The sequence below is a fragment of the Ambystoma mexicanum genome, chromosome 1q (assembly GCF_040938575.1).
Source record: "Ambystoma mexicanum isolate Mex_15411 chromosome 1q, UKY_AmexF1_1, whole genome shotgun sequence".
Lineage (NCBI taxonomy): Eukaryota > Metazoa > Chordata > Amphibia > Caudata > Ambystomatidae > Ambystoma > Ambystoma mexicanum.
The window spans coordinates 309073785-309095041 of record NC_090922.1 but is presented as its reverse complement, the minus strand read 5'-3'; the positions used below and the strand labels follow the sequence as shown (position 1 = coordinate 309095041).

The following is a 21257-nucleotide window of genomic DNA, read 5'->3' as shown; positions in this document are numbered from 1 at the left end:
GCCCTTGTTCCCCTTTCTGCTCTATCATTCAGAACCCATGCATGCAACTTTTGGGTAACAAATAAAAACTTTATATAGCCGTACACTCCTTTGGCATGTCTTAGAACTGTGCAATAAGTGATATTAAGACAGAGTGATGCTTGGAGCACCTATTATAGATAAGCCCCTTCTCTCCTGTAAAACATGTTGTAAACAACTTGAAACCTTGCAGCATGTTCTACCTGTCACGAAGCTATGGGCTACCATTTAGCCATAGAAAGATACAAGTGCATGCGAGTGAGAACTGACCCAAGAACCCCTTGTTTTGATCTGTATAAGAAGAAGTGTTTTGGTAAAAAGAATAAATAATTAATAAAATGAAATAACTCCTCTAAATTCTACAGTAAGCAAGGACTTGTCATTTGCTGAGTTTAGAAATAGTGATATGTATCTGAAGTTATAACAGATCACCTTACTTTGCCCTCCATACTGAATCAGGAGTGAAAATGTGTCCTTTGTTGTGACCATGTTTTGTTTTGGCCTTTCTGTTGCATTGTGCTACCTAAATGCCAAACTAATCTGAACCCATGCAATTTAAAATGCTTGTCTAGTATATTTTATATGTTTTGCATGTCTTCGTAGAATTCACCACGTTGAATATCAAGTGGGGTATAGAGTCATTGAATGACCTGTGTGGAAGAAAGTATGTCCTGAAGATGGCACAAAGAATAAATTCAAGGCCCTAGGGATAGTGTCTAAAAGTGTTATAAGGCCGAAACATGTCGACATCTATCTATAATACCCATACTAACAATGTGTGGGATTACTGATGCAAACAACAGTCATGAATGTACAGCTTGTTTTGCGCATACCCTTTTGATTATATTTGTTATGTACAACATATCTTATCTGTTTAAAAGGTTTTAGAATATTCCTTTACAACATTTGTTTTTTGTATTTGTGGCACTATGTGCCTTTCTTTTAATCATATACAATATCCAATAAACTGTTTTTTGATTTTTCTTCTGTGTATTGGGTTCTACATAGCAGAACAACAAACTATTTGTTTTAAGTTTGTATACATTTGTTTGTCTCAAACTTTTGGGCATTGGAAAGGGGGGGTAATCAGACTTACCTTCAGTTTTTTTGTGCTGGGAGAGTCCAAGACCCACAGTAGAAAACCAGCTCCTTTGCCAGGGTTAAAAACAGTGTTCCTTTAAACACCAACAAGCTTGTGTGGTCCATGTTCCATGAATTTTACATACATATGGCTGTTTTAGGAGGTTAGCTTGAAAGTTGTGAAATAATAGTGGGCTGGCTCAATTAAGAAAAATATATGCAGCTCCTTCCCATATCCTGACCCCGCCACTCCTGCCCCCGAATCCCTTGCCCCACTCCAATACCAATGTGCACGTACACCAATGGGCATAGCGGGGCCTTCGGCCTGTAGCCAATACCCAGAGGTTGAAAATGAATGTATTATCAACCCGTGTTCCTATGCAAGTTAGGCAAATACCTGTCAGTGACAGTTGAAATATATCTTGGGGAACAATGTCTCGGGAGGATAGCTCGGGGGCAACTGCTTGTCTTGGAAGCAAGACGACGTGGAGAAACAAAGGTTCGATCACCGGGTCCACGCTTAGAAACCCCTGGGTATTAAACGCGTTATAAATAACCAAATACAATCCATTGATTGTTATTTGCTCGGATATTTTGACTACCCAAGAAGAAGTAGCAATTTATTTACACACTTGCCCTGAATGACCTCAGGCAAAGAAAAAACACGCCAAAAATAAATGGCCAAGATTTCACATGGAAAGCAGTTTACATCTTTAATCAATGGTATGTTAAAAGGCAGACAGAAGACTGGCCGCTCATCGATTCCCAGAAGCCTTTAATCTCCACTCAGCTCAGCTACAAAAGTTTTAATTTACAAATGTGAACAGTAATTAGGGTGCTGGACATTCCCAGCTGCTTGAAACCTTACCGCTAAATACAATTGAACTATTTACATGTTATGGTATAAACATTTAAATGCTCTTACTGGTGGTCCTTGTGAGATTGCAACTGGCAGTCACGGCAGGTCAATGTGTCGCAGGTGTCACAAAAAAGCATAAGGGGCTCTTGTTTGTGGAGTGAACAGAAGACTGTGTTTGCACCATCTTTAGATTTTGCGCCACCTACAACACAAATGAAAATGAGTCCAGTTTAAGCACATCAGACAGGTCATCCTAGATGAGAAATATTTTGCAGTCAAATAACAGTCCTACTAACAAAACACACCACTCGAGTGTTAAGAGGGATTTCTTTGGCACTTTCAGGGTATGTAAAATTAGGCAATCGGGCTACCCTCAAGATCACCCGACTCTTCAAGTGGAGAATGCGGTGAAGAACCATTTAGGAGGTGAGCAAGGTTGTTGAAAGATACAGGTTAGCACAAAATTGCAGTCAATAACAAAAAGGTCTGCACAACATACTAGTCAAAACATCCTAAGAGGCCACAAGGGGGTGCATGGCTAGGGGTGGACTGAATGTCAGGCAGCCGAGTCAGTCATGCCGACAGCTGTGGCAGTTACGGAGGCGGCAGGAAGGAGCAACTGACTGCGGGAGGAGAATCGTGGGAGGCCAGCGCAAGCCCGGGAGAAGGCGGGACGTGGCGCTGAGGGTGTGCCCCTGGGCAGTGGACAGGCCACACAGCGGTGACCCCCACCCCCGGAAAGCGGATTGAGTGGGCCTGGAGGCTTGATTGTCACTGCGAATGAGGCAGCGGAGGCCCATTGGGCTGGTGTTGAGTGTGGAGGGCCCGGCAGGGGATCACAGACGCTCCTGAGAAAGTGGTGCCTTGGAGGACACTGTTGAAGGCCATGCAGCAGTGGAGGCAGAGGCCACAGCACCCCACGGGAAGGAGAGGGACAGAGCTGGAGACACCCCTGCAGAGCGGCACCTAGAGGTTTAGGCGCAGGAGGAGGAGCGGGATGCCAGATCCCCTGGTGGAGGCCTGGGGGGGTCCCCCTTAGTGAGCAGGCCCAGACGGGGTATAGGTCATCACCCACTGGAGCAGGTGGGGCACCCTAGGCTCAGTGACCAGGTGAGAGCCCAAGCATGGTGCCATCTGGAGCAGGCAGTTGACTTCTCAAACAAGACTGGTGCGGGCACAGGATACCAGTGGTGAGGTGTGGGCCCCCTGAGACTGAATAGGGGCGTGTGTCCGCCTCGCCACACCACCGGAGTACCTACCACTGGAGAGGTTGGAATAACCAAGGAGAGCGCCCAATCACCTGGCAAGAAGTGACCAGCAGCAGGGCCTAACCCCTTGACCGAGCTGGTGAGTGAAAGGGAAGGTCAGCGGGCAAGGTGGGGCTGGGCCACGTAGGTTAGACGGCACATCTGGGGGCACATCTTTGGGAAGACTTGAGGGTGGGGAGCCAGGAAATAGATGAGTTGGAGACCAGCTATAGAGAAATTTCAGTACAAAGCCCTCACCCACCTAATGAGTGGGTGCCAGACTGCGCCCACCCTGGCCGAAAATATGGAGGAGGAACCCGGTGTCTATCAAGTAGTACACAGCGGCCTTGATGGAGGAAATGGTAACATCCAAAAAGTCAGAGAAAAAAAAAAAAAGACTAAATGAGAGATTTGGCCAAATTTCAGCCGCTCAAAAATTCTTAACGCCGCCGAAAAGTTCGACCTAAGGGCTGCAGGGGTGTCCATATTCAAGCCTGCATCTCTGCAGTCTCTACCACAGCCAAACTCAATCTGCAAGGAGCTGGCCAATCCCACTGAACTCTCCACCTCTCCTGTTCCCTCACAGTCCCTCTGTACGGCTCTGGCCTCATTTCACCACTAGAACTCGGGACATCCTGTGCATGCTTTCCTCTACCTCTCCTCTCTCAGGCCCCCTTTGGCCGCCTCTCACTCCTCCAACACCCGATGAGGTTTCTTGACAAGTCAGATCTATGAAAGTGTCGTCCAAACTAATGCCCCCCCTGCTCTTGCAGAACCATCAACCACAACATTGCCACCCTCGCTCCAGCAGCGGATGATTTCTGCAATCACTTCTGCTTTTGACACGTTCAATCACACCACCCTGATCAATTCTCTCTCTCTCCATCCTTTCACCCTGGCTCTTCAATGTCTATCTGGCCCATTTGGCCCACCTGATCTCCACCTTCTCTTCTAACTTTGTGTTATGCAGATGACACTCCACTCTCCTTCAGGCTTCCCTCCGCCCACTCTCCTCCCTAGCTAATTCCAGACTGTATTCAGGATTGGTGGGCCTCCAATGATCTCTACCTTAATGCCAGTAAGACGGAGATCCTCCTCATTGGGTCCCCTGCTCCCGCTTTTCCCCTCGGACTGGCTGCCTCCCTTGGGCCCTCACCATCCTGCGAGGCAAAAAACCTTGGCGTCATCTTCGACCCCATGCTCTCCTTCTCCCATCACATCGGGGACCTTGCCAACAAGACCTGCTTCCAGCTTAACCTCCTCAGAGGTATTCTACCTTTTATTACTCAAGCCCCCCCGCAACCCCTTCCCTCCCCAGAAGCTCAGTCTCTCCAGAGCCCTGGTTCTCTCCAGGCTGGACTACTGCAACAACCTCTTTCTCAATCTGCCTACCTGTACTCTACACTCCCCCTGCAACTAATCCAGAACTGGACAGCAAGACTTAGCCTTGGCCTCAAACCCAGAGACTCTCTCTCTCTCCCTACTGGCTCCCTGTGGCTGCAAAGATCAAGTTCAAGACCCTCTGCATCGTTCACAAGGCTTTCTGGGGTCGAGCAGGCAAAACATCCACGTGCTCTGCTGAAATACCTTCCTTCTAGACCCCTTTGCTCGGGTCAGATACCTCTCCAATGAGTGTGGGGGTAGATCTCTCTCCTCTGCAGGCGCCTCCCTCTGGAATGGCCTCCCTGACCTTCTCAGACTTGAGCTGGACCACATGAAGTTCCGAAAGCGGCTCAAGATCTTCCTTTTCTCCTTGATACCAGGCTACTTGGTACCCTCCGAGTCTCTCTGGGTACCAGGCTCCTCAAAGACCAGTCATCCTTGCACTGTCTCCTGGCCTACTGCGTACTTAGGGGCTGTAACCGTAACCCCTACAGCAACCATACCTCCTTGCACTTACCCAGAGCCACGCTGCACCTACTCTTAGCCTGCTGCCATGATCGCACTGTCCCTCTCCCTTGCACTCCCCCCCCCCCCCCCCCACGCACTTCTCGTGTCACACTTGCACGATCTGAATGACAAGGCCTAGTAAGATTGTTTGTCTCGTCTCCCCTTGGTCTTCCCTCACTGGTTTTGTGGAGCCTAGAAACACTAGTGTACATGCACATTATAAATGCGAAATATCAAATAGCAGATTCCTGAAAGGTTGGAGGAAAGCATAACGCCCAAGAGATACAACCAAAATGGTTGAAAAAGGATACTAGAGGTAGAGTAAAAGACTGAGTGTGGAAAAAAATTCCCATACTCGGGGAAAACTGATTTAAAAAAATCCAAGAGTCCAGCAAGTCGGGGACTCCCAAGTGGGGAGAATATTGCACAAAAATGAAATTCTATCCAACAATATAAAAAAGTATTTTCAATATATCAGTGGGGTGTATTTTCTAGGAGTTAAGTGTGTGGACGAATTGTATCTTTGTGTCAGCCTGCTACCCCCCTATTTGGTGTCAAGCCTTGTCGCTCTGTGCAAGTTACCTACCATAAAAGGTTTGGCTTTCCTTTGTCAGGTTTGTTAGCTCCAGGTAAAGCGATTGTGGCACCGTCAAAGGGCAGTACAAAAACCGCTTTAACAGTAATGATGCACAAGTGTCTATTAAATTGCTTGAAAACTGAAGCATTTCTTCAAAAAAATTACAAGACAACCTTTCCTACCAAAATCAACCATGTCAGCCTCATTCTTACATTGCTGGTCGTGTGGTGTTCGACTACCTTCTTTGTGGATTAGTATGAAGTGAAACACGAGACAGGAATACATGGAATAAATCCGGTTTTACCTATTGTTCTGACTGTGTGATCCTTCGTGAATTTCACCCTTTGATGTGCTTCAACGCAGGTTCCACACAGCCACTCTGTACACTCAATACAGTAACTAGTAGCCACAGAATTATCCTCGCAGCTGGTACACCTCTGTAGAAATAGAGAATAAATTGTCCATCACAAAACAGCATAACAAACAAAATAAGTAGAATTCTAAAATGTTCAGTAACAAACTTTTAAAAACCCAATGTGGTCAATTTATTGATGCACACATTTCATAAGCTGTAAGTGTTGTTTAAAATGCACCATCAATGCACTTAACCCATTTACATAATTGGAAACCAGAAGAAATAAAACCTACGGAGCAATACCTGCAGGTAGCTCTTGCATGCCTCAAAATTCTGGCTCAGTTCACCTGGTGCTAAATTCCAGCAATCATCCGCTGTAATCTGCTGACTAGTGTGGACATGCCCATTTATTTTTTAATGGCTAGTCACGATTCAAACTAACCCACTAACATGTGAATGATACTAAATGTAAATAAATATATATATGAAAAAGAGGAGAGGGGTGCACTCCAGTTCCCTGTACAGTTAACCTCCCCAGCCACTGGTGTTCTCCTCCTACCGGTTTCTGTGCTCTTCACATCGTCAGGGAGGCAGTCTTAGCTTGCAGCTCACAGCAAGTGCAGGTGTTAACAATCCATGATGATTCTGCTGCAAGGACTTCTGGTAGCTCTATTCATCAGGTTTGAAGGGTTCCCTGATGATGTGAAGAGCACAGAAACCGGTAGGAGGAGACCAGTGGCTGAGGAGGTTAACTGTGCAGGGAACTTGGAGTGCGTCCCTCCTCTTTTTCATCACATTTCCTGGATTTTTGAAGGGTGGAATCTTCAAAATCTAAAAAGGTGCTGCACCGGGGTGACACATGCCCTGCTTTGGAGTGCCTCACTGTGGGCTACCCCCCCTTTCCCCACTGTGGGATTGGGTGCGAGCTTGTTCCTTGCAAACCTGATGACTACAGCTACCAGAAGTCCTTGCAGCAGAATCATCATTATTTGGTCAGGACAGTGATGGCACTGTTTTGCAGTTCATCCAAAAATATGTCACTTGTGAAATCCCTTCACAAACGAGACAGTGACCTTCATGCACAAATTGTACAATTTCAAAGACACAAATGTGGCAAATATTGTCATCGCAAATACAAAAACAAAGGGAAATACTACACCAAATGCCGCTTTGATTTCCCTAGACCAGTTACAGAAACAGGTGAAGTGAAGAACTTCATGTCTTCAGTTAGACATAGTGCTAAAGGTAAATCACCCAAGAACACGTATTACATAAGAAGAATCAATTACTACAGTTCCAATGCAGTTGCACAATATGTTACAGCCTACTTAACTAAAGCAGAAGAAAAAAATAAATAAATAAAAAAAAAAAAAAAAAACACAGCTTCAAGACTTCTGGAATGACCCATCATCAGACAAAACACTCTCAGAAATTGTACAGCTTAGGCATAAAAATGCCCTCTCATAGAGAACGTGGCTGCAATGAAGCTACAGATCATTTAACCGGTACTGCTTTGTATGGAAAATCTGAAAATATAGTATGGCTAAGTCATGGTCCTGCTAAATCTAGAAAAAGAGTTCTCAAATCAGATGAAACAATAGCCAAAAATGATCCCAAAAGCCAAGACATTTTGAAAAACAATTTACTAGACACATACTATCCGAACAGGAGTACTACTTTTGAAACCATTTCTCTATGCCACATGCCCAAAATTTTGCATACAAAAATATTATAAAACCCGATGAAAACAAGGGTCGATATAGTGCGATAGATTGTGAAGGCAGTTTAGTGAAACCTACCAAAACGAAACTTAATCATATGAAAATCATCATTAAAAACTAGAACTATATTACATGTCCCTGCTACAACTTTTTTAAACCATAGAGAAAAGAAGGAGAGATACTAGATAACTATGGCTCCTATAAAGACGCTTTCAAAGCAAATGAAAGCACTATCACCAATGTAAACTTTACGCAGTACTAAACAATGTTGCACAATGAACAGCAACACGAAGAAGAACTCCAGACCCAACTAGATAAGGACACTTCCGACAGAAGTCAACCTTCTGTAACCGGAAACCCAGAACCACTGGGACAGCCACTAATAGCAAATGAGGCAGAATTAGCTATGTCAGAAGTAGAAAACACCATGTGTCACTATGAAGAAGATACAGAAGACTTAACTGTACTAAAGACCAGCGCACCATTTTTGAAGAACAAACGAAATTGCACATGGTGTACAACACGAAAATAAAGAATGTACCTGCCAAAATTACAAACCTATACTGCTATACATCAGTGGTGAAGCTGGTTCAGGCAAAACATTCTTAATCAAAATCATCAGCAAGTTCCTTCAACAATTGACAAACAACAAACTGTCAGCTGTTGTAACTGCCCCCACAGGTTTAGCTGCCTACAACATAGGCGAAGTCGCTTTACACCGATTACTACTCCTTCCAGTAGAACACCAAAACAAATTACAATATTACAAACTTTCTACAGAAGCTGCAATGGAACTACGCAGAGTATTAAAACAAATGAAAATGCTACTAATAGATGAAGTGAGCATGGTCTCCAACCTAATGTTGGCTTTGATTCACCTCAGATTGCAAGAAGTACTGAAAACAAACTACGAAGAACTCTTTGGAGGAAAACACATTATTGTTTTAGGAGATCTTCAATTGACACCAGTGAAAGGTGAACCTATTTTTAAAACCTTAGGACACAAACTCTGCCGTAAAACTGTTGGCAGCATAGGAAATGTCAACCTTTGGCAACATTTACAATACAGAGAATAAACAGTAAACATGCGCCAATCTGCAGACCTCACTTACGCCAACATTTTTAAAAGTATTAGAGTTGGTGTACTACCTCAAGAAGCACAAGCAATATTAAAAACCCGGCACATCCATGCACTTTATGGCGATAACTCATGTGCTATCAATTACCATTTGTATGTCCTTAATGCCAACTCTTGCAAGCTGTTCCAAATTCAATGAAACAATGTTGAAAAAAGAAATGCAACCAATAATTGAAATTTGTTCCACAGACAAACTGGACGTACATGGTATGACACTACCCATGTGTCAACAAGCCACAACAAGACTAAATACCTTAGAAAATTCTATCTCCAAAACAGCTGGTTTGGAGAAAATATTTCAATTATCCTTAAACTTTAGAGTAATGCTTAAACGTAACCCTGACGTGGAGCAAGGACTAGTTAATGGAGCACTGGGTGCAGTTGTTGGCTTTCAAACATACCCACGTGACGACAGCATTCAGTTTGTCAATATTCTCTTTGACAACTTTCAGAAGTAAAACGGATAGGGGGCTCAGACGATTCCTTCTCTTCAAAGACATGTATGTACACAGAAAACAATTTCCTCTAACTCTTGCATAATCAGTCACCATTCATAAATCCCAAGGTCTTACGCTAGACAAAGCATTGATGGATATTGGTAACAGTCTTTAAAGAAGGCATGAGCTACGTATCACTATCACGCTTACGTACACTTGAGTGTCTATTTCTAACCAACTTTGATGCAAGTAAAGTAAACGCTGATATTCCTTGCATTTTAGAATACAATAGACTACGTTCACTATACACCCCGCCCATCTAAAAACATATCCTGTTCCACAAAAAGGAAAACGTAAAAGAAAACTAATTCAAACTGAAATGCAACAGGATCTGACTGCAAATCCTCCAAAGAGTGTAAAAGAAGCTAATACTTCATCAATTACCACAACCAAAGAAGAACCTATTAGTCAAAGTAACTCAGGTACTTCTTCAAAGAAGCAACACACACACTCCGAAAAAATCAGTTGGACACAGAACTATCTGGTCCAAGCTGCTACGCAAATGTAGTAATGAATATTCTATTTCAATTGCCACCAATCGTTGACAACATTTACTTACACAGTACAGACCAATTGTTTTTGCAAATGTTAGTCCTTCATAGAAAAGCAACAAACAATCCTGACAACATGTATAGTGTTCATGGAATAAAACAATTGGACTACTGTGCTGGAATGGTGAAATTCACTATAAACTCACAAGAATTTCTAATGTACTTACTACAAAAACATACCTATAAATGAAATCTTACGGATTTCATACATGAGGAAACATACATGGACTCTGCAACAATGTGACACAGGAACAAATCCCTAATGAGCGCTTCGTATGTGTATCCATAACTAATTGTGAATCCATTCCATTTCAGCAACTTGTACAAAATGCAAACCATGGTAGATTATGTACTATCTGCAATTCGGATAATCGCTCCACTTTACCAATACAAACACATAGGAACTACGCAATACTAATGCTTCTACGTTACAATACAGATAGTACCAAAAACAACTGCAAGTTGACTGGATTCACACACGGTCAAGTATCACTTGGTAAAAAAACCTTCACAACTATAGGTATAATCTACCACGCAGGAGCCACAACCAATGCAGGTCACTACACTGCATATATAAAAAAAGAAATGTGGATGGTTCAAATTTAATGATAGTACCTTTACTCTAATGCAGAGATTACCAGCAAATCTTACAAACGCTTATTTAATCTTCTTAAAACCAAAATGTAATAACTAATCTGTACTTCAACAGTAACAAAAATTCAATTAAAAAACTATAAACAGTTAGAATACGCCAACAGGTATCTAACTGCTTCAAAAATCTGCAACAAGCCAACAGAAAGAACATTAGCCAGAAACAAGTGAACACTGAAAACAAAACAAATAGACTAGTAGAACAAAAAAAAAAAAGGGGGTTTTCTAATCCGACATGGATTTTGTTTTCCCACAATGATTTGAAAAACAAACACAGAAACTGAGCAAAATGCACAGTACACTGGTTTGTAAACTAAATATGAGGGTAGAAAAAAAGCTGAAATGTCTATGATGCAATGTAATAGGTCTTTATAAAATACATACACTAACATGCTCTTTTCTTTTATCACAGAAATTGAAAAAATATTTCCTCCAGTTACCAAACTCATCTAAAAAAAATATATATCAAATCTCAACAAATGAAACTAAGTATAATGTCAAACATTTGATAGATATTCGATTCTATGGGTGTGATCTATGGCTGCGATATGTTGCGGTGGTTGTGGCCAGGGCCTAGAATCTTGGGTGTATGGCCTGCGGCCATGAACCCAAGACTCTAGGCCCAGGCCACAACCACCGCAGCAGATCACACCCACGGTGGCTTATAACTCAGTATCACACCCATAGAATCAAACATTTTAACTGTGGCATATACTCAATTTTAATGTCTGCCGACACCACGCGTGTCCTTACAACAGTTTCAACTTTCCTGCGCACAGCACGAACGGAAATACTATACTTCGGACACCCCCTCATTTTCAGTAATTACAAACATCCTGGACAGCGCGGGCATGGCGAATACATCAGTAGCATCCGCCACCTAAACAAATACAGCATTTCACCCATCTCTTACTCCCTAAACCTCCCCAAGCACTCTTACATACCAAAACACTCCCCAAAACTGCATTTCGACTCGGTTCGCCGCCGCGCTGTCGGCAGATCCAAGATGGCGGGCGCATTCGAACAATCTGACGCACATCACGCCTCACTCCAGCCAATCGGCGGACACGTTGCGTGACCACAGACATGACGCAAGCCCATTTGCCAATCAGTGTCCTGCCCGTGGAGCAAACCGGGAAGTGTCTCTGCGGAGCGGACAGAGATCACACATTTTTTTAGACTACTATTTGATCGTTTAAGAAAACTACTGGATGGATTTTCACCAAATTTACAATGGGACCAAGCCCCTGCTCCTGCCGCAAATTTGGTGAAAATCCGTCCGGCGGTTTGGGCTGTAGGCGTGCACAAAGTTTTCCCCCCATTCAGTCTATGGGAAAAAAAGAAGTTTTGGGACCCCGTTCCCCGCTCCCCCCCCGGACCAAACCTCACCAAACTTTGCACAAAAATTCAGAGTGGGCCATAGTTTGGTAAGGATTAGTCCAGGGAGAGCGAAGTTAATAGCCGCACAAAAAGTGCTCTTCCTATGGAAATAGCAACTTAACCTTAACTACACAGCCACTAGTGTGGCTGTGTAATATATATGTAATCGTATTTCTGATGCTTGTATCTGCTTAGATTCACATGCTGTGCTTAGGCCGACATCTAGTGGAGGCTGTGGAGTATTACAGTTGGTTTTTTGAAACTCAAAAATGGCGTCGACCTAGTGCGTGCCAGTAATACTATCCCTAGTGTGACGTCCACTGTACCCATGATCCCTCACGCGTTTAGGACCCTCAGATTGTATTTTTTTCTGACATGAGGCAGCATGAGGAGTAGCGCGAGTACAGAGTATCCAAGCAGATCAGATAGATAAGACTACAAGCATCCATGCCCCTTCTCAGAGGGGAGGAAGGACGAGGGCATGTGAATCTAAGCAGATACAAGCATCAAAAATAAGATTACAGTGAGTAATGTAGCCCTTCTGTATCCCTTCTGAGGCTTGTGGAATCTGCTTAGATCACATGCTGTGCATAGATTAGCGAGCAGTGTTAAAAGAAGGAGGTGGGATGTGAGCAGGGTCATGAGCAAATCAATGTCTTACAACCGCTTGTCCCACTTGAGTATCTGTCTTAGAATGAGCGTCAATGCAGTAGTGCTGAGTAAAGGTGTGAATAGAGCTCCATGTAGCTGCTTTGCAAATGTGTCAAGGGGTACATTTGCAATGAAAGCCAAAGTGGCCCCAGTGCCTCTTGTAGAGTGGGCCCTTGGCGTAAAAGGCAGTTTCATCTGAAAGGGAGTAACACAGCTGGATACATTTCACTCTCCATTTAGAGATGGCACCTTTAGAGACGCAATCTTCTTCTCTGCCTGTAGCTACAGAGACGAACAGTTGATCTGTCTTCCTTAGCAGTCTGGTCTTGTCTACGTGGTAGAGGACCGCTCTTCGCACATCTAGTGTGTGTAGTTTCACCTCAGCAGAGCTTTTGGGTTCTTGGAAGGCCGGTAGCTCAATGGACTAGTTAAAATGGAATTTTGAAATGAACTTAGGTGAGAACCTAGGGTGAGTTTGTAGAACCAGTTTATCCTTATGAACAGTAAAGAAAGGATCCTGCACTGACAGAGCCTGAATTTCACTGACCCTTCTTATGGATGTAATGGCTACTAAGAAGGCAGTTTTATAGGTCAGGTGTTTGAGGCTGGCCTTATGCATGGGCTCAAAGGGGGGGGGGGGGGGGGAGCATGAGTTTAGCAAGCACCACATTAAGGTCCCATCCTGGTGGTGGGTTCGAAATTGGAGGGTGGAGTCTCTTTATCCCTTCCATAAAGGCTGTAACCACTGGTACTTTCCACCACAACACCGTGTTATGGGATGTGGTGTAGGCCAGCGCAGCCAGGTGTACCTTGAGCGAATTAAATACCAATCATGCATCCAGCAGATGGAACATGTAGGTGACAATACAGAAGGAGTGCAATCAACTGGGTTGATTAGTTTATTCTGGCACCAGATAACAAATCTCTTCCATTTATCAAAGTAACAGTGTCTTGTGTTTGGTTTCCTAGATTCCTTTTAGGATAGCCATACATCTCTGTGGAAGATTCAGATGGCCAAACTGACTTGAGGAGCCATGCTGCCAAGTCCTTCGTGCTGGGATAGTAGGTTGTGCCAGCACGGGAGTCTGATGGGTTCGCACACTGCCAGTTTGTGCAGGTGCGGGAACCACGGTTGTCTCGCCCACATGGAGCAACTAGGATGAGCGTCATAGATTCCCTGTGCATCTCGTTGACCACCTTCCTCAACAGAGGGGTTGGTGGAAAAGCGTAGGCAAACATCCCCGACCAGTTCATCCATAGAGCGTTCCCCATTGAGTCTGGCTGGGGGAACCTGGATGCGAATCCTGGGCATTGTCCGTTTTCACTTGTGGCGAATAGGTCTATAGTGGGGAAACCCCACTGTGAGAAGGTCCCCCACGACTTCTTCGTGTAGACGTAATTCGTGTTCTTCTGGGAGGGGGTCTCTGCTCAAAGCATCTACTAGTGAATTGAGATCCCCTGGAACATGTTGAGAGGACAGGTAAATGTTCTATCCGAGTGCCCATATCCAAATTTTCTGGGCAAGCCTGGACATATTTGGCAAACAAGTGCCCCTGTGCTTGTTTATGTAAAACATTGCTGTCGTTCTGTCTGTTAGGATATGCACTGAAGGTTCAACAGGTAGGGTTCGAACGCTCGAAGCGCTCTGAAGACTGCCATAAACTCTAGCAGACTGATGTGATTATTGGCCAATGTGTGAGACCAGAGGCCCTGCGCTGTGCGGTGAAAGAGGTGTGCTCCCCATCCTGAAAGGGACGCGTCTGTATTGACTACAGCTTGTATTTCTGGATCGTAAAAGGGTTTCTGCTTTAAAAGGTTCTCCCTTTTCCACCAGTGAAGACTCTGTACTAGTGTACTAGATCGTCCCACTGACCACTTGCCTGAGACCACTGTTTCGCCAACCATTCCTGCATGGGTCGCATGCGCAGGCGTGCATGGGGAACCAGGTAAATACATGACGCCATCATGCCTAGCAAACATCGCTTTGCGCACCCTTATCTGGTGGCCGGACTAGAGGAATTTGCAGTAGTAGATTACAAATTCTTTCCTCGGATGGAAAGGCCAACCACTCTTTAGTGTTTAGGACTGCTCCTATGAACTGTTTGGAGGTGCTTGGCACCAGGCTTGATTTTTTTCTTGTTGATTGAGAAACCCAATTCGAAGAGGTTGATCGTTCTTTGGATGTTGGATCTGCAAATTACTGGGGTCTCACCCGTGATGAGCCAGTGGTCCAGGTAAGGGTACACTGGGATTGCCTCCCTGCGTAGGTGCGCCGCCACCACCGCCAGTACCTTGGTGAATACCCTTTGAGCCGAGGCTATACCGAAGGGCAGCATCTTGGACTGGTAGTGCCGACTGTCCACCTTGAAGCGCAAGAATCTTCTGTTGGCTGGGAACATGGAAATATGAAAATAGGCATCTTTCATGTCCAATGTTGCCATGTAATCTCTCTTAAGGCGGGGGATTACCTCTTGCAGGGTAGTCATGCGAACCTTTGGGGCTTGACATACTTGTTTGCAGGGCGCAAGTCTAATACTGGGCGCATTGTCAGATCTTTTTTTGGCACAAGGAAGTAAGTTCATAAATACCCTTCTTTACCTGGTTGCCCCCTGGTTGCCCAGGACGAGTTCTATCACGTCCTTTGCGAGAAGATTGACGATTTCCTCGAGGAGGATCTTTTGGTGGTCCAGGGAGTGTATTTTTTTGTCTTAGAGGGTGGTTGCAGGGGCACTTCAACAATTCGATGCAGTATCCTGCGGACACTGTGGATAGCACCCATCTGTCCGGGGTGATCCCTTTCCATAAGCATGGTCTCTTTATCCAAGCGGATGACGGTGGAAATGCGCCCCCCCTACTGGGGATACAAGGGAAGGGACCCTGAGCGGAGCGTCACTGTTTGCTGGGAGGCGTACCGCCTCTACCGGAGCTGCCTCCCCCTCTACCACGGCCCCCCCTTGTTACCTCTGGCGTAACTTTGGGTAGTTTGTTGGTTGCCAGCCCACGATGTACCTTGCCCCTGTGAGTAATTAGAACCCCTCTGGGAATTTTGGCTGTGTGAGCGACGAAAATTATTATTCCCTCCTTGGGTCGTGGTTGCTTAGTTAATTGTCCCAGGGACCTTAGGGTATCGTATTCCTCTTTGGCAGTTTTGAGTGCCTCCTCTAATGCTTTGCCAAAGAAGACATTTGGTTCCACCGGCATGTCGATAAGAGTAGCCTGGGTCTCTGGTTTAAACCCCGACTGTCTGAGCCAAGCGTGTCTCTCGATGACAGTGCTCTCTGCGATGAGCCGGCCTGCATTATCTGCTGCGCCAAAAGACGCCTTTAGAAGGCACCTGGACACCGATCTACCCTCCGACGCAATCGGGGCTAACTGGCCCTTTAGTGGTTCTGGTGCGGAGGCAATGAGGGCAGCTACCTGCTCCCATTGATGACAATTATAACTTGCCAGCAGAGTGGTGGTATTCGTGATTCTTCCCTGGTAAGCGGAAGCCACTTTCCCTCCTAGACCATATATCCTTTTGCTCCGTTTGTCTGGGGGAGCTTCAGATGATGCTAGAGGTGTCCCCGCTCTTTTCCTGGTGGTGGTAACTACCAATGAGTCAGGCTTACGCTGATCCCTTATGTATAGTGGGTTGGAAGTGGCGGCCCCGAATAATTTTTCAATTCTGGGGTTAACTGTCCGGGTGAGATTAGGGGTGAGGAAGGAGGGGTCAATTCTGCATTGGATAGACTTCAGAATTGGTATGGCTTGGGCGATGGACTTCTTGTCCCCCATCATTTCCTCTCTTCTTGAGCCCCTTGAGCGTCTATCAGAAAGTGCTCTACAGCGCTAGCTAAGACCTCATTCAGTAGTGGCTGATTATCCAAAGGCGAGTCATTTACCGGTGAATCTTTGGGAATAGGCGAGTCTAGATTATAGGCCTCTGCCTAGTCTACCTCCTCCTCATCCTGGTCCTCGTCGTCTCCGTAATAATCAACCCCTGTTTGGTCGTCCAGTATCTGTATGTCTGGATCTTCAGCATACTGATGGTAAGGTAAAATAGAGAATGGGTCTGAAATCAGGCCCCGAGCTGGAGTCTCACTACGAGGTCTCTTACTGGGAGGCTGAGGGTTTTTGGATCCTGAAGGAGTAGAGGTGTCGGGGGTATTCTGATAGCTCAGAAAATAATCTGGGGTTTTCTCATAGAAATTAGCTAAAGAAGACATTCTTGTCATCACCCTGTCGATGTCATCAGAGGTCCATACCCTGGAACTGGGGATGAACACCTCTTGCTGAGGTTCCTCTTCTATTCCCATAGCCTGTGGAGTGGGACAGATAAGTTTAGGTTTCGTGACAGGCTCAGGGGTCTTAGATTTATCTTTATCTGAAAATCTAGGCTTGTCCTTTTGGACCTGGGGTGCAGAAGTTGTCTCTGATGACCTTTTCTGCTGTTTGTCCCCTTTACCATGAGTAGAGGAATGTTTCCCTGATGGTTTGGCCTGCTCTGAATCTTTCGACGCCTGGCGCCGAGTTTCGGGGGTAGTTTAGGAAGGTTCTGTAGCTTTAGAGTGCATGTGTCGAGACTCGGAGGCAGACATGGATTGGACTGCCAGAGCAGACTTTTGCCGTGCTGCTTGGAGATAGAGGTCGGTTTCGTCACCCGACGACCATACCTCCCTAACTTTGGGGAGCGAGGCACCTTTGGCATTCGTGGACGGTTGCCGTGAGGCGATCTCGACCTGGAACGCCCAGGAGGACACAGTTTCCGCGGACCGCTCCCTTTGTACCTCTTTCTTCCGATCGCTCGACATGCGTGTCGAGTCCCGGCTGGGGTTAGTGTGCTTAGGTGCAGTAGAGTGTTTACCGCTCATGTCGCTGGGTGTGGTCCCCATAACTGCCCCGCCAGACAATCCTACGAGGCCGTGGACTCGCACTTGGGTGTCTATCGACGCCCCGGTGCCCTCACCGTCCGACATGGCGGCGGTGCTGCCATCACTGAAGGAACCCACAACCTCCATGGCCTCGAGCTGCCTGGCATAGTGGGCCCAACGTTTAGTCGAGCGGTCCTTTAGTGTTTTAGCTTTAAAGAGCTTACACGCTCTGCAATCAGCTTTGGGGTGATCCCTAGGCAGACAGAGATTACAAGTGTTATGCTTATCTACCCAAGGGAAATTGCGGTTGCACTTGGGGCAGAATTTAAATGGAGTACTCTCCATATGTTAGTCTATGGCAGCAGGCGGGTCTATGTACGAAATAAACGAGTGCGAGTATGTCCAACCCCCACTCTCCCTACTTGCAGGGCCGAGGCCAGAGGCCTTCCAAGGCCCAAAGTCCGTTGTGCAGTCTCGACGGCTGTTCGTTCTGACCGGCGTCGATCTTCGGAATCTCGAGGTGGGATTTAAAGAACAGGGAATTTAAGATTAATGATGACAAAATGGAGCCAGGGAACTCCACAACTATGCTTCCGACAAGTATGGCGGAAAAAAACAATCTGAGGGTCCTAAACGCGTGAGGGATCATGGGTACAGTGGACGTCACACTAGGGATAGTGTTATTGGCACGCCATAAGGTTGATGCAGAGTTTGGAAAAACAAACTAATACTCGCAGCTTCCACTAGATGTCGGCCTATGTACAGCATGTGATCTAAGCAGATTCCACAAGCCTCCAAAATTATATATACATACATACATACATACATACATACATACAGACACACACAAACTATTTGATTTTCAAACAAGGGAGAAGGTTAATCATGAAAAAATATATAAAAGGGAGAAAACATTTCATGTTTACACATGTACCAAACCAGAGAACAGTTCAGGAAAAGCAGGAATACAGACAAATCAAATCAATGGTACCAAATCAAATAAATAAGAGGGACTCAATAGGGAGGGTATAGATCTATAATAATGTGCATACAAAGCAGGCCACAAAGAGGCATCGGCACCCATCAACAATTTTGCCTCCAATTCAGAATAGTGAGAACGATTTCCATTGATGAGGAATCTAGGGAGCGGGGGGGGGTAGTAGTCTAAATTGATAAATGTGAAAAAAGGGGTCCCAGGTTCACCTGTACATGATCAAGAAATCAGTGTGGGTGGCAGTGATTTTTCCATGGCACATTTATGCCAAATCTTTGCCCACCACATATGTGGGGGCTGGGAGGCCATCACCAGTTTTCCAATGTTGTGTAATGGCGAGTTTAGCTGCTGTTAGCATATGATTTGATAATGGCGAGTAGGGCGCCAATAGTGTAAATGTCTTGCTCATCTACATCACCCAGTACTATCACCATAGGGTCAAAGGGGAGTTGAATACCTACAATCCTTTGATCAGGTTAATGATAGCTAACCAGAAGGGTTTGCTTTTGGGGTACTGCCACCATATATGAGCCATAGAGCCAATCCCCGAGCAACCCCTCCAACAGGGGAGACATCTGGGGTACATTGTATGCAGCCGGTCAGGCATAAGGTACCAGAAGTAGAGTACTTTGTATGAGTTCTCCATAATTGTGGTACATATGGATATTTTAGAAGCTCTTTTCCATGTGGTTTCCCAAGATGTAAGTGGAATAATCGTGCGCCCCAATTCGTCATACCAATGATAGTTCAACCGCATTATCAGTCTGACTGTGCACGTGCGCAAAGAAAAAGATATTTGTTGATTCTATTTAGTTAGCAAAACCACACATTATAATTATTATAAATGTTCTTTTATAACACGCTTAATACCAGCGAGTGGTTTCTAAGCACAGGATCAGGATCCGAACCTGTGTTGCGCTGCAGTGTCTTGCTTCAAAGACAAACGCATTGCCCTGGAGATATCCTAAAAGAAAGTCTTTTCTAAGGTTCTAAAAGCGTTTTCTCTGCAAACTAAAGCTTTAAAGGTCCAATCCCTAACTATGCAAAAGTCAGTTCGGAGAGGAGTCAAAGTCTTACGAAGCAGCAGAAGAGCAAAAGCTCCAGTGGATACTTTGTCTCTAGGTAAGGATGCTAAAAGAACTAACAACATGGGAGATCCTGTTAAAGGACTCGCAAAAAAGGACACAAGCTGGTAGCTTGAGTCAGAGGTAAGATTGGACCACCTGGACACCTCTTCGTACATTCCAATACTCTGGAGCGACTTCTTGGTTCAAGGTAAGCAATACCTTTTCACCCCAGAATACCTTCGGTTAAAAGAAAGGATTGGGGCTGGATTCTCCTCGGTGCAGCAGTGATGGACCCGGTCTACGTATTCCTTGGTCTGGTAACGAAAGGCAGGATACTGAACGGGGAGGTCTCAGCAGCAGTCTCGATAGAGGACCTCTGATACAGATTTCTTCAGCTTCTCTGGTCAGTGCGTTTTAGCACCTTTCTCTGCAACCAACAAAGGACACAATTTGCCCGATCAATCTTAGATTCCTGCACTCTGGTGAGGGGACTTGGATGAGTCCGATCGCGTCTCTGGAGGTTCACCTGGAGCACAGCAAAGACTTGGACGGATTCGGCAAGACGTTTCACTACAAAAGGGTCACAGGTCTCCTGGCATTCGCGGTGTGCAGCTCTGGAAAGGCACACCACCTCGGGAGATGGCTCAGATTGTAGTTCTTTTCAGGGAAGGTTGGTCCAACCAGCCAAAGAGAAGGAGTCTTCCTCTTCTGTGCTCCCTGTCGCATAGAAAACTGGGTCAGGACAGCAGTGGTCGCTTCAGTGTTGCAAAGGGTATGCAGGAATCTCTGGTCGTCTTCTTCAGCTTCCAGTGCTCGCCTTGCCTTTCACCTCAGGAACCCCCCACACTCCTCTGCAATTTACAGAAAATGGTGGATATGCTCACTCACAAAGGACTTGTGGAAAAAAGGTGCCACCATGTTAGAACATCAATGACCCTATTGTGCACAACCCAGACTGTGCATGTAGTCTGCGTAAAAAAAAAAATAGCGCAAGTTGGCAGAACGTATCCACTAGCACCAGCCATAACTAGAAGGTTGTCTATGTCACTAAGTCACATAAGCAGACAGAAGGTGGGATACTAGGTCTCCCCTTAGCAATCCACATAAGGTGGGGAGTGCTAATCCCTCAAAAGTATTGAGCTTTAGGAGGCATACAAAGTATCCCTCTATCATCAAGAACTGTAGTTATTAAGGATAAGCAAAGCATCTCAAAGGGTTCCCAGCAACACTGCCCATAAGGAGCTGTGTGTAGAAAAAGTTAAACACAGATGCCTTAAAACACTTACGATATGGCATTTATAACGCGCCTATTCACATCATAAAAGAGAAGCGGAGGAAAGTAGACTCCATAGTAAAGGTAAAAACACAGAGTTCCAAAGGTCATAGCAAATAAGAATGAGTGGAAAAAGGCTTAGCTCATTCAGGATAGAAAGAAAAAGGTCCAGCAGTCCAGCAAAAGTGTGCAGGGTCTTACTAGTAGAGGGTATGAAGCACAAACATGATCCATCTCCCTAGCATTGGTTTCAGCAGGGAAGGAGAAGTGCCGAGTTTGTATTTTTGCGCATGGTTAGGTAAGATTTTCAATTATGTGATATATCTTCCTCACCTAGGTCAACCCAAGAACTATTTGCTCGACTTGGTGATGATTTGTCCTTGTTCCTGGGTGAGTGGGAATCTTTTTCCCCCAGTTTCGCCAGTCTTTTACTCTTTTTATGGGTGAACTTTTTA

The 21257-nt window shown here is 45.3% G+C and overlaps 1 protein-coding gene across 1 annotated transcript in view; it reads right to left on the bottom strand.

Annotated features, from left to right (window-relative positions):
- Positions 1-21257, bottom strand: part of TRIM28 (tripartite motif containing 28) — a 980216-nt gene that overhangs the window by 938240 nt on the left and 20719 nt on the right. The window contains exons 3-4 of the mRNA XM_069639014.1: positions 5976-6108; positions 2024-2159 (exon numbers count right to left, since the gene is read on the bottom strand). Of these exons, the coding sequence (XP_069495115.1) occupies positions 2024-2159; positions 5976-6108 (269 nt within the window). The remainder of the gene's footprint in view (positions 1-2023; positions 2160-5975; positions 6109-21257) is intronic.